At 37.8% G+C, this 14217-nt stretch overlaps 1 protein-coding gene across 3 annotated transcripts in view; it reads left to right on the top strand.

Annotated features, from left to right (window-relative positions):
* Positions 1–13545, top strand: part of IGF1 (insulin like growth factor 1) — a 70868-nt gene extending 57323 nt beyond the window's left edge. For all 3 annotated transcript variants that reach the window (XM_036300014.1, XM_036300015.1, XM_036300016.1), the window contains one exon: positions 8422–13545. In XM_036300014.1, the coding sequence (XP_036155907.1) occupies positions 8422–8447 (26 nt within the window). In that variant the 3' untranslated portion in view covers positions 8448–13545. The remainder of the gene's footprint in view (positions 1–8421) is intronic.
* Positions 13546–14217: the final 672 nt, after the last annotated feature.

Below are 14217 nucleotides of genomic sequence, written 5' to 3'. Positions count from 1 at the left end.
TGTAACTTATTTGTGCTTCAGTTTCCTTATCTGTCAGTCGGAATCTACTTGATTGAATTTATCTAGTTGAATTCATCTAATTGAATCTACAGTTGTGAGGATTTGAGATTGTGTGTGTGTGTGTGTGTGTGTGTGTGTGTGTGTGTGTGTGTGTACAAATATATATGATAGTGAACAAGTTGGTGCCCAGTACGTAGTAAGCACTATTAAAGTTTTTGTTAATATTATTTTACTTCATTCTAAAAAATAGAGCCATCTGAAAAAGAAATAGATCTCCTCAAATGGAAGTAGGTCTCATATTCCCCAGACTTCAAGCTTCAGCTGCCAACACTCTTCAGTGATATGGTAGTTGGTTTCAAGCACATGGTGGGAAAAGAGAACGGAGTGACCTAAGACCCCTTCCAACCAAAGAACCCAGTTCTACAAATAATTACAACTTAAAAAGAATCCCGGCCAACCCATGTGAGAATCGCTTAACTTTTATTTTTAGGTCATAGAATGAACTTTCAGAAAACCACCATTTTTCTCAACCAGTTAAAATCAAATGCAATATGTGTTTTCATTTCATGGTGACTGAGGAAAATTTAATTGTAGCATGAACTCCAACTCTTACTAGTTTTAAGTCAAATTGCCAAAATAAATAGAAATGTGGGATATTTTCAGGCTCGCACCGCTTCCGGGACATTTCAGTTTCTAGGGTTGCCGATTCAGTGCCTTTCACAAGTATTTGATCTTCTCTCAAACATCTCTTGAAAACAAACAAAACCTCATACAGCTTCTAATGTGAGTGCTGTTAGGATGTAAGAGTGGAGAGGGAGGCAGAGAAATGAGCTCCGGAGAGCCTTTCCCCTTCTCTCCCCCAATCTCCTGTCCACCTCCCTCCCACCAACCACCAATAGGAAACAGTGTTTTCTTAAGTAATACATTTTGCAGTTTCTCAAGTTCATTAGCATACATGGGGTAGATGAGATTTATTCTCTTTACTTGTCTATAAGAAGGGAATAGGACTTTTTGCAATATTTAATAGATAATAGGGAGCTGACTTCCTTTTTAATTTTCATTGAATTTAGTGGGGTGACATTGGTTAATAAGATTATATGGGTTTCAGGGGTACAATTCTATAATACATCATCTGTATGTTGTGTTGTGTGTTCACCACCCAAGTCAATTTTCTTCCATCACCATTTATTTCTCCTTTACCCTCTTCTACCTCCCTTACCCCCCTTTCCCTCTGGTAATCCCCATGCTGTTGTCTGTGTCTATGGGAGTTGACTTCTAATCTAAGGGCAAAGTTAATAGTCTGAAGTTCAAGGGGAAGGCTTTGGTGGAAATTGTTTTTAGATGAAGCAGGATGTCCTTTATGAAGTTTTGAATATTCACTACAGAATTCCTCAGCTTGTATGCTCACCGGCTACTGATTCCTTTGAAAATCAGTGACAATATTTATTGACCTGTAAAATCAGAAATACACATGGATTGGGCATACACATGGATTGTTCTTGCGCCATTTTCTGTCTTGGAAAAGCACTGGCTGGCAGCAGGTGTGTTTACTTTTCTATGCTGAAGGCTCCCATCAACCTCAAACAGATGCAAATCACTTCCACTTGTCAGAGTGCTATTTTGTTCATCCTCAGAGTTCAGGGGAGCCTTCCAAACTTCCAAAATTTCTCTCAATTCAGTGAGGAGGAAAATTTAGAACACACTATTCTTTCTGTGTTCTTGTTTTTTCTTGAATTTTTGGGGGTGATATTGGTTAATAAAATTAGATAGGTTTCAGGTGTTCAAGTCTATAATACATCATCTGTATATTGTATTGTAGGTTCACCATCCCAAGTCAAATCTCTTTCCATCACTATTTATCCCTTCTATCCCCTATTCTACCTCCTCCGACTCCCTTTGCCCCCTGGTAATCACCATGTTGTTGTCTGTATCTATGAGTTTCATTTGTTTTGGGCTTAATCTCTTCACCTTTTCCACCCAGCTCCACAACTGCCCTCCCTTCTGACAGCTGTCAGTCTGTAAAACACAGTTATGAATGTGCTGCCCAGATTTGTCACACACACACCCAGCATGAGTGGAAGAGGGCAACACCCTTTCCTGCTAATCCTGTGAGCTCATTGTTATTGCATTGAAATGACAGCAAAGGTAACCAACTCAGGGCTTCCCCTCTCCCCAACACGTTGTAATAGAAGTTGCTGTATACGCTAATTTAAATATTCTAGTATAAGTTGTACGTCAGATAAAATAATGGCATTTTGGAGGCTTATTAGAAAAAAGTAATCAAATTCAGTTTTTAGGTAAAAATGTGCTGAATCTTTAGCACGTATCAGTGAAGTTGTTAGAATGTGGTGTTTCTCTTTTTAAAATAACACAACATTTGAACCTTTCAGCAATTCCAAAGTCAACTCCCTCTGAGAAAGATAGTGTGCTTCAACTTTTTTTTAAAATTTAAAAATGTAACACAAACACAAACAGCTAACTAAACAAGCTTCCCATAAAAATCAACAGTCTAGCAGCCTGGACCCCAAAGTATTTTACAACAACCTTCAAGACTATTAAAGACAACAGAAATACCTCTTGCCAGTGAGGGAAAATGCCCCTTGGCATTTCTTTTCATTTTTTCCAGGCTTTTAAACCATTTTGTTAGTGATTTCTTACATCATAGGCAGGCATATTTGAAATAGAGTTAGCCAGTATCCTTTGAAGAGTAAGAAATTGGCTAGGTTGGGGTATTGTGGAATAATTATGGGACAAATATGAGTTCCCTATTTCCTGGAGATTCGTAGGGATGTACCAGTTCCTAGAAAAAAATAGCTACGCACCTGATATCCCAGCACTCAAGGGATTGATAGATAACCAGTAAGTAGCTACTCTTTCTCCAGCCAGAGAAAGGGCAGCACCCTAGCAAGGGATGTACTTTTTAAAAAATATATTTTATTGATTTTTTTACAGAGAAGAAGGGAGAGGGATAGAGAGTTAGAAACATCAATGGGAGAGAAACATTGATCAGCTGCCTCCTGCACACTCCCTACTGGTATGTGCCCGCAACCAAGGTACATGCCCTTGACCAGAATCGAACCTGGGACCCTTGAGTCTGCAGGCTGATGCTCTATCTACTGAGCCAAACCAGTTAGGGCGCAAGGGATGTACTTTAACAACAGAAACTACCAAAAAAGAGAAAAAATAAGGCAATATCCATAACAATAGCTGGTATTTATTAGGCATATGCCCTGTGCTAAGGGCTATAGCAAGCCACCTTATTTAAGTTTCACCATTAAGCCTGTAGAGTAAATACTATAATTATCCCCATTGTACAGATTAGAAAACTTGGGCTGAGTAAGAAAACAGTGATTGTCAATCAATGGTCACACAACTCCTATGTGGGACCTGTGATCCAAGCCACGTGTGTAAGCCTATGTCCTCTAAGAAAAAAGAGATGAGACTGGGTTAAATGAGCAAGGGTGTTATTAGGGGAAATGTTTGTGTGAAAGGACATAGGAGAGAATCGGGGAAACCTAAGCAAGCCATCAGAAGAAGGTAATGCAAGTCTGATCCCAAGTGAAGTAGAGAGAGGGAGTAGGTTAGGTGGAAGCATCCTAGATGGCCGTATAGTCTAAGGAAAATCCTTGAGCCAAAGCTGGCCAATAAAGGAATGGATCCGCCTTGATATAGCTACCACATTCAGTCATGAGGGTTGGGGAAGGGACCTGCCCTGGGGGCCAATCCACTATGACTGGAGGAGAGGATCATATTAGAAAAAAATGGCCTGTGCCACCATAACCACATAGGAGATATGATGCAGTGGATTCCAGGAAAAAACAAGAGGCTGGGCTGACCAACATTGCATCCAGTCTTCATACTTCTCACTTTTTGTTAAAGAGGCAGCCACTCCATCAGGAACCAGAATCTCTCAAAATGTGCACCTTGACCTCCGGTTGCAAAAGTCACATTCCAAAGTGCTAAGTAAGTCACATGACACTCATTTTGCTTGGCTCCCAGAGAGGAAAGGCTGACCTAACTCTCCTGAATTTGAACTTGTGATTCCCCGTAGTAAAGAGATACCAGACTTGATCTTGAGACATCTAACTTGTCCTCCACAATTTCACGTGTCTCCAGGTCAAGCCAGCAAACTAGCTCACGCCCATCCTTCTTAACAAGTGAAGAGCTGAGGTCTGACTCATCTTTTCAATCATCCACTCCTCATTTTGTTATTGTTGTTATTGTTTTTCCTGTTTTTTTCCCTTCTTAGAAGAAGGTCAATGATGAGTTAGGACCTTATAATATATAACAGACAAATATTCCATGCTGGACAGAATTTTCCCAGCACTCTTACAGGGTGTGAGGCTTTGCTTAGACTTTACGTCACACAATGCTCAATTTGTTTGGAAAGGGTAGAAGTGGAAACATAGTCTATTGAAAATATCACTGCTTCCTTCCTGAAATTTAAAAGAGCCTATTCATTATCCTTCATTTCAAGTCTCTCTCTCAGGCGAAAGTCTCATAAAGATAGGCAGGGAGAAAAGAAGGGTTTATAATGCCCATGGGGTTAGCTTTTGCTCACAGAATACTGTGCTACTATTCTCTATCAATAACCATACAAATGGGGTTCAGCTCACACTTGTAGTTGGAAGGACACCCATCCCCTAAACCAGCATCTATACCATCTGGGATCCTGGGTAGCTCATGACTTGATCAAAGACAGTTATCTGAGAGAGATTTGGGCCTTGAGGCACCAGATATTGTTTGACCTCTTGGGGAGGCAGTATGGCAGAGCAGCTAACTGGTGAGCTCCAGAATCAGAAGCAACTGGTACAAATTCCAGCAATAGGCACATCTTCGCTGCAAGAAATCGCTTTTAGTAGAAGCTTTGTATTCCTTAAAGGTAAAATGGGCAAGACACTAGTACCCACTTCCAAAAGAACTAGCAGAAATAAATAAGAAAACGTATTCAATTAACATATGTAATACAGTGTCTAGAATGTTATATGGGTTCAAGTGATAAAATTGTTATTCTTTTATTAAAAGAATAAACTGTTTTATTATTAGTCCTGTGTCTATCCGTTTGTTCCTATGTAACCTCAAATTCTATATGAGACTGTTGTAAATGAAATCATCTCAGGAGGTATTGTGAGATTATTGTGTAAACTGTAAAGTGTCTGCAAATGTTAAACAAGATCATTATTATTGCCCTTGTTACTAGCTCTCAGTGGCCTTCTTACTCAAAAGGTTTATGCATAGCTTTCCTTTGAAGTGCTAGGAGCTAGGATTGGAGCAGAAAGATAATGGGAGAATGTGAATGAGCCCTTCAAAGCATTTTCCAGCTTCATAAATATCTGTGTATGATCCACAAAGTGTAATAATGTATATCGCAAATTAAGCCCTTTCCCAATGAGCAGGTCAACCTTTTCCTGAGAGAAATAAATTTCCTCAACCAACCCTTGTGAGCTAGAGAACCAACATTTTTTTTTTGAAAAATAAGCTTACCTTCCCTAGTGTCAATAGGAAACAGTATTTACTTACTACTGTTTTCCTTTCAAAAATCTGTCTAGTTGCATACTAGAAACAGTTTCGGCTGGTTTGTTTGTCTTGGACAAGCTGTTGAAGTGAAAAGTTTTTGCTTGGCTAAATGTGGGACAGTTTCATAACCCTTCAAGAAGTGCACTGAAGGTGGGTGCCAGTTCTGAAGGCTGCCTCAGACAGGCCTCCACTTGCTGCCCATTGTCAACGGTGGCCAGCGGAATTAAATTAGGAAAATGAACAAAGCAACAGATGCAACTGAGACCAAGTCCCTGAGTGCTTTTGTTTTGTCTGTCATTGTCTACAACAAAGAAGTCCCATGGGAGAGCCTGGGAAGAGAGCCAAATGCAAACCAGACGACATCCCAGCTGGTTTTGAGTGGCCTCCATCGAACATGAGTGTGCATGGGAACCATGCTCCTTGGAGCAGGGTAGGCTTCTCTCAAGTGAGTTTCTGCCTGTGGCTTTGCTGTGATGCTGATGCAGACCCAGAAGAAACAGGAAGGATCCCTCTGTACGGACTTTACACCTCAGCTTTGAGACAAAAGGAAAAGAATTTCCCTGTGGGGAAAAGGACAACATCTATGTGGTTGGCCCATCTAACCTCAGTTTCTTTTGCTCCAGTCCTCATGAATTTGTGACACATAGAAGATACCTGAATTTCTCCTTCTGCAAATCTGGGATTTAATTTGGCTCAAGAGGAAGATTAAAGATTAATCATCGCATATGGCTTTCTTTTAATTTCTTATTATTTCATTCTTGAGTATTCTCCTAGTTTGGGTGTTTCTCACAGTCTTAAAATATTTTTGTCTAAGTTGGTAGAAAAAAAAAGTTAAAACTCAAATTAGCATATTTTTAGACCTGTCAGTTAATTTGTTCAGTAGTTTGATAGAGAAGTAGTATTCTTAATAATAGTTATTTGGAGTTTAGAAAGCCACATAGCTGATCAGCTGAGAACTGAACAAAAATGCAACGAGGAGTTTAGGATGACAGCGATCCTATACTGTGGCCCCATATGTCTTTCTGCCATTTTTCTGAAGAACTCCTTTAAGAAGGCAAAATGAGATGTACAAATATTTTAAGACAGAAATACAAATTTACTGGTAGTTCAACAGTAGATGCTTTTATTCAGCAAGAAATCAAGTGGATTAGATAAAAGGTCAATGATATTTGGGAGAAAACTGCCAGGATTTTAAACAGATGGCATTTCACACTGCCCTATACGAATGCCCAATTTTGTTCCACAAGCTTTTTTTTTCCAGTGGCCCCTGAGCTAGATAATTTAACAAACATTTTTTATACAATGATGCCATCCTCCTTCTATTCAGTCCCTACGGGATATTGACCATCAACTTACAAAGTGCTAACTGGCTTTTATGAAGGAGTTGGTGCTAACTCCAATGTTAGGTAGAGCTGAAAAGCATGTGAAAGAACAATTACTAAATCCCTATGGGCCTTAGCTCAGGGATTGGTAGTTGATTCGGCTCCAGCGTCTCATCCTCTCCAGGTATCAGGTCTGGGTGAACACAAATGTCCCTTACAGTGATCTCTAAGCTCCTAACAATGATTGGGTGAGCAGTCACTACCTTAGCCAGAAGGAAGAATTTGGAGATTCCAGCCACTATGGAAAGAACTCTTGTTTTTGGTCCTGATGGAAACATGTTCTAAAAAAAAATTTTATAAAAAAGGCCTCTGTAGATCTTTAAACCCTATTCTATGCTAATAATTATCCATTATATTCTCCTATAAGGGTTTCCTGGTTAGAGATAAAACCAAGAGAAGAAGCATCTTATGTTTATGCATGCAAAGGCCACTTCCTCCTAGATTTCATTTCACATCTTATTTGTCTAAGTAAACTTTGCTATTTAAATATATCCAAGGATAAAATAATAACTATAGGAAAAGTATAAAAACCTGATTCTGCACATTATCAGAGAGTCCATTATACTCATTCATTTAATTCATCCTTCAGTTATGTAGTGAGCACCTGCAAAATCCTGGGTACTGCTCTAAACATGGGCCTGTAATAATGAACAGACAAGTTCCTGTTATCATAAGGCTTCTGCTCTAAGCAAAACTTGCAGGAAAGCATTGCTTATTGATGAGTAAATGGTAGCACCAAAGTCAGGAACCCTGGAATTTTAGTCTAGGAATGGCTACATCCTAGTAAAGATGAAATAATGATAATAAGAGTAAGATAAAATAATAATACTTATATAGTGCTTGCCATGCGCCAGACCTATTATAAGTGCTTTTATGTACTAATTCTTTAATCCTTAACCTTACAAGGTAAAAACTATTATCCCAGTTTATGGATGAAATTGAGACACAAGAAATTTTCACTTGAAGAAGCTCTCAGGGCTAGAAAATGGAAGAGCTAGGGTTTGAGCCAAGCTCAGTATGTCTGTGATTTTACAGAGTCTAAAACAATTACAAATTTCCTCACTCTTCTAATTCTAAATATCTCTTTCTTCAAAGAGAAAGAATGAAAAAGAAATACTTTTTCACAAAAATCAAAACAGAACTAAAATGCAATAAAACAATAAAAAATAACAAAAGATGCTACAGGCCAGGAGACTGAACTTTTCAGGATCTCCTTTCAGTCAATGAATGTGTGATAGCAGCAGATGAATAGAAACACAGTTTTGTGTGGTTATCAAGCAATCTGTGATCCCCATGCCAAAAGGGGCACATAGCAGTCGCTTGAATGAGGTTTAGCTACACTAAAAAATTAAAGCCTATTTACTTAAATGCGTCTTTCTTAGAACAATCTGGCCCAAGCTCTCTCTTAGACTGACTGGTGAGTCTTAAGCTATAAAAGGTTGAGACCCAGCATTAGAAGTAGATGGGTAGGATCTATAAAACATCACCAAGTTAATGTCGCTTTTTCCTCCCTTGCTTTTAGGAAGTACATTTGAAGAACGCAAGTAGAGGGAATGCGGGAAATAAGAGCTACCGAATGTAGGAAGACCTTCCTGGGGAGTGAAGAATGACATCCCATCGGCAGGATCCTTTGCTCTGCATGAATTACCAGTTAAACACCAGAATACCCACCAAAATATAAGTTTGATAACATTTCAAAAGATGGGCATTCCCCCCAATGAAATACACAAGTAAACATTTAAAACATTGTCTTTAGGAGTGATTGTTAAAAGCTTTGCACCTTTCAAAAAAGGTCCTGGAGTTGGTAGATTGCTGTTGATCCTTTATTACTAATGTTCTATAGAGAAAAAATATATGTATGTATGTCTGTATCTATCTATCTATCTATCTATCTATCTATCTATCTATCTATATATATATATCTTAGTCCTTGCCTCTCAAGAGCCACAAATGCATGGGTGTTGTCTAGATCCAGTTGCACTAAATTTGTCTCTGAATCTTGGCTGCTGGAGCCATTCATTCAGCAGTCTTGTCTAAGTGGTTTATTAATTTTTTTTATTTGCACTTCTTTCTATGCAACACAGGCTGTTTGTTTTACAGTGTCTGATTACCTTGTTTGTCTATCGCTGCCCATCCTCCTTCATCCCCATTATATTTGCCCAAATTTGGCCTCCTCCATAGCAGCAGCAAGCAGTCAAGTAGCACACCAATATTTAACCCACCAGATTCTATCTGTGGCACTGGTACAAAATATAAATCAGATGCATTTGCTGTAGACACAAAGCTTTATTTTTCCACATCTTGCTAAAAAGAAAATGCAAATAGTTGCAACTTTGAGGCCAAACGTTCTTAGGTGTATGTGTTAAGTCTAGAAAGTCTCAAACTCTCAACAGTTCCTTCAAATGATGAGTTAGTGTGCGACCTAATTAGTAACTTCTCTTTGATTTTTTTCCATATAGAGCACTATGTAAATTTCACATATCAACATTACAGGATATATCAAAAACAGTATGTAAAACTCTCTTTTTTTAGTACAATGGTGCTATTTTTGTAGTTTGTGATATGAAAGAGTCTGGCCTAAATGGTAAAAGGTGAAAGCAAAACAATAAAAAAAGGATGCCTGGAGCCAAAGACACAGAGGGGAGGGGTCCTAAAACTCCAGTACCCCTGATTACGCCTTCCAAGAGAAACTGAAGACACAAAGTCCACCGATGCAAATTTGTTTGGCAAGTCCTGAGCGGAGTGGAAAAAGCAGAAGGTTAGGAATTTAATAGTCCTGGTTTCTTCTCACCGATGAAACAAACATCTGTCGACTCGGCCGCGGACTCACCACTTTGTGACCTTGGGCAAGTCACTTCACCTCTGTGTGCCTCAGTTTCCTCATCTGCAAAATGGGGCAATATGCCATCTACCTACCTCACAGGGGTGGTATGAGGATTAAAAAGATAAAGCTCCAGATTATTATCCTAAATTGCTACGAGGGTGGAAGGTCAGAGCCCTTGAGTCACTGGGATGCAAGGAATTCTATAAACAGCTCATTCAGAGCATAGTGAGAAAACTGATTAGCCAAAAGCTCCTGACATGCCAATTTTTGTCAATGAAGCTATCTAAGTATCCAACTAGCTAGTTGTTAAAAGTTAGCAATCAGATGATCTCTTTTAAAACACTTTTCAAAATAAGTTAGAAACATTTGATTCACAACTTGATTTTAAATTCTGCATCTGGGTTCATAAATACAAAGTGAAAAGAGAGAAATAAAAAGAAAATAAAGAGAAAAACAAAAAGATTTCTACCAGCAAAGGGGTGATTACTCAATTTGTTAGCACTCACTGATTTCTAGGCAATTTCTAGAAATCCAGTAATACTTCTTTTAATATTATGATTCTCCATTCATTTTGAACAACAGTTATTCCATCTTTAGACGACCTACAAAAGATGGCCCAAGATTTCAACTATTGAAATAATATCTTATAAAAAGTCACAGTTACTTTCTTTAATCAATTTTGCTCTTATCCTTGGCTATATATATTATTATTTTGTTGTTGCTATTGTTAAAATACCCTTGACTAGAGTTTCTAGTTTATAGGCCAAAATTTTCTTCAGAGCTAGAAGTTTTCCCTCATGTCTTCTTAGAAGAATGGTCCCTATGAATGTGTCTTATCCATTCAACTAAAAATTGGTATGAAGAAAATCCAAAGTTGAGGGCAGCCCCATGGTTGAGGGCAGGCCTAAAAAATGTTTCTGGTCTCCATAACAAAATTTTCTTATTAGAACAATGAATCATCCACCATTCGGATCTTTTCTCGGCTTTAGAACTTTTTGGTTGAGAAGCAACCAGGTTTATTATTTCATGCACATTGTACCCTTCTTATTCTTGGAAAGTATATATGGAAAACAAACATTACATGTTTAGTTTTCATCCCACTGGTACACCTCAAGATTCGGAGGCCAGAAATAAAACAATTAAATTAAATTAAATTGAAAAAGACTTCCTGGATCTCAGAATGTATGCAAAAAGAAGGCCTATTTACTGGATGCCCTGGCTCAGCCAACAAGTATTTTAACCCTCACTGCACAGTGTTATTGGAGTTGAGCATCTCTGGTGTACTGAGTGGTGTTCTAACCACTATGGACAGATGTGAAAGGAACTACAAGTCACTTTTGTCCTTCATCTGTTTCCACACATATGGGTTCTGCGGAGTGAGATGCTCTACTCCTCTTCCCAAGATGGCACTTCTAATTTTATTTCTTGTTCCTAGAATGCACCTTTTAAAATCACTGACTCCCAGAGACATTTTACATGTATTCTTCTGCCAACCTAGCTGGATAGGGTAATTCTAAGAGTGTCTATGACTTACTTGATTCACTTAGCAATTCTATTCACAGCCCAGATACCCCAATGAGGAAAGCTTAAATAGACAAAAAGACATAATCTTTCTTAACTTTTTCCAACACATGTCCTCTCCAACTACATCATAAATCAATGAATTAAAAAAGTAACTAATTATTATACTAACCCAGTATCTTATTTGCAAATGAATTAAAACTAGAAGACAATTTGATGTAAACTGCAAAAGTCCCTTGGTCTCCATACACTCCAGCGCTATGTCCCAGGATTGACAGAGAGGGAGCACCTAACATTTCACAACTCAAAACTTCATAAGCTTTGCTTTAAATTTTAAAATGAGGAAATTTCAGGATGTTTATGAAAGAGCCGTACATACTGGTAGGAATTAGCTTTCAACGTATAGGCTTATTTCTGATTTAAATGACAATACAGAATACCTAAGTCAAATTTCTACTCCAGCTCCAGCTTCCCCACATAGTATAATAGCACTATTTGAACATTTTAAGATGAGGATTCTCCCCTGAAAAAGCTAATGAATCTTTCCATCAGAATCCACTCTTCTAGACCTAAAAAAAAAACTCTCCCAATCTCTCTCTCTCTCTCTCTCTCTCTCTCTCTCTCTCTCTCTCTCTCTCTCTCTCTCTCCCCCCCAGAGAGTCCAATGGAATACTTAAAAAATAATAATAATAACTTCCTGGAAAAAGAAGAAAAAAGCCTGGCCACCTTGAGAATCCTTCCCCTCCTGGGAATGTCAATGTTTGTGTAGATGGAACCATCTCATGCACTGTGGCTCCAGGGTTTCCATTACTACTTCGTGCACTAGTGGGATTAAATTGGAGGATGTAGTACAGTTTTGCTTTCCCATTTATTGTTTGGCCAACTATGCCAACGTGGTGCTATTGTTTCTTTAAGAAAGTACTTGACTTAAAAAAAGGAAAAAAAAAGAAAAAAGAAAGCATGGACATTTTTTTTTTTAAGTGTAAAAACGATAATTCTATAGCTAGGTGGCTTCATAAAACAGCACCAGGTCTAGTCACCACCGCCTTTCAACTTCTTATCGCTCACAAGTAGCAGGCTGTTCGCCAAATTGTGAGTGTGGTGGTGTGGGGCAGAAGATGGAAAATTTTTAGAAGCACAAGGATCCACTCTTTTGTTGGCTCTCAGCAGAATTAGCACTATGTCACCCAATCTGAACACCTGGATCAAGAGCATGGAATATAAATGGGGCAAAAAAAAAAAAGACTTTATAGGAAAATGGCAGAACTAAAAGGATGGTTACGTTACTTATTGATTTTTTTTTTTTTTTTTTTTTTTTTTTTTTTTTTTGGTGCGTGCTCTCTGCTCTAAAACAGATATTCAGCAAGTAGAGAAATTACAGAGAGAAAAAATGCATAAATTCACCTTCTGAAAATAGCATCTGCCCCATTTCCCTTGAGTAAATTTTTAGCATTGGCTGGCTTATAGAAAATATGCTCCCTTCATCTAAACATCTCAGAGAGCAATAGCTCCCATGAAAAGCAATCACTAATCTCACTGGGAAGTGTTGGAAAGTATTTCTTTATGAGCTGGGGGTTATCTATTGATAAGGAAAGAGAAGAATTTAGGAGAAAACATTGAAAGAAATGGCTAACAATCTGTGAAGACTTTTTTTAACTTTATATAGTCTTTATGAATATCTTAATGTTCAAAAATGACTTGGTTCTTTCTTCTTCTTTTATATTGGAATAGGGGTGATAAGTTAAACCCAAATAGACTTTAAAACTATAGGCTAAATAGAATGTACGTTTGACTTGTCAAAACTCTAACCTAAAATGTTTTTGCTATTTTTAACCTTAAAAGATTGTACTAATATTCAAGACAGATCCTGTTAGCGCTCTTCTTTGGATAAAGCATTCCCACTCAAATCACCTGGGCTTTCCCAGCAATGTTTTCAAAAGATAAATCTGACTTATGCATCATTGTGGCATCATTGATTTTAAAATTTTAATTTTTTCAAATAGAAGAATTGTGATTCTTTATGCCCCTCTCCTGCAATGATCAGAAAGTCCAGAAACTGAGGAGGCAAAAACAAGAAGAAAATTTTGTTGGTTCTTTGTTGTTGGTTTGTTTGTTTGTTTTCAATGCTAGTGTTTAATCCTATAATACATATTTGCTTATCAATATTTTAATATTCTAAAATATTTTCCTGTTAGGTATTAGAAACTGATGCATAGATATCTTTTTTGTATGATTTCTATTTTTTTTTTTTTAAAAAAAAAAGGAGATGAGAAGACTGTCTGAAGCTTTGAGTGCGTATGGTACAAGATAAAGATATCAATTTAAATAACTAAGTCGTATCTAGAACAATATTTTGCTTTAGGAAAGCTCTTCCTAGATAAAGGCCCAGGGAATTTTTGAAACTGTCTTTATTCCTCCCAGTCCTTATTCATTTAGTATCTGTCTCAAAAATATAGAGAGGGCCTAGAATTAAAGGGATCTCTTTAAAAACATAAGTTTTACACCTTGCCTCTTAATTTCTGATTACACCTTGACCTTCAACATGGTCCCTCTTTTTCCCCGTTCTTCAGCTGTCATTGATAAGGTCTTATGAGGGGGAGAAAAAAGAACATTTTTTTAATTTAAAAAACGAAAACACAAAAGCCCAAATACCACTGCCCAGTTGAAATATGAGTTAACATGGAGGACACAGAGTTCCTCCTACTTAACCCACAGAATCACCTTTAAAATGATCTTTCAAAAAGATCCTTAGAATCTGCCCTCTTTTTTTAATTGCCCAGGCCAACAGTACCTGAAAAATAAATATCACTCATTTTCTTTTGCCCAAAATACACTGATGTAAAAGTAGGAAAACTGAAAACAGAACTCCAAAATCCCTTCCAAGCCTCCCACTAGCCCTACTCACTCACCCTCACTCACTGATGGCCAAGCCACTTCCACTAATCCCTTAACTGAGTTCTTTTGGATATTTAT

This window comes from Myotis myotis, unplaced genomic scaffold, assembly GCF_014108235.1.
Source record: "Myotis myotis isolate mMyoMyo1 unplaced genomic scaffold, mMyoMyo1.p scaffold_m19_p_3, whole genome shotgun sequence".
NCBI lineage: Eukaryota > Metazoa > Chordata > Mammalia > Chiroptera > Vespertilionidae > Myotis > Myotis myotis.
This window is presented reverse-complemented; position numbering and strand designations above follow the sequence as displayed.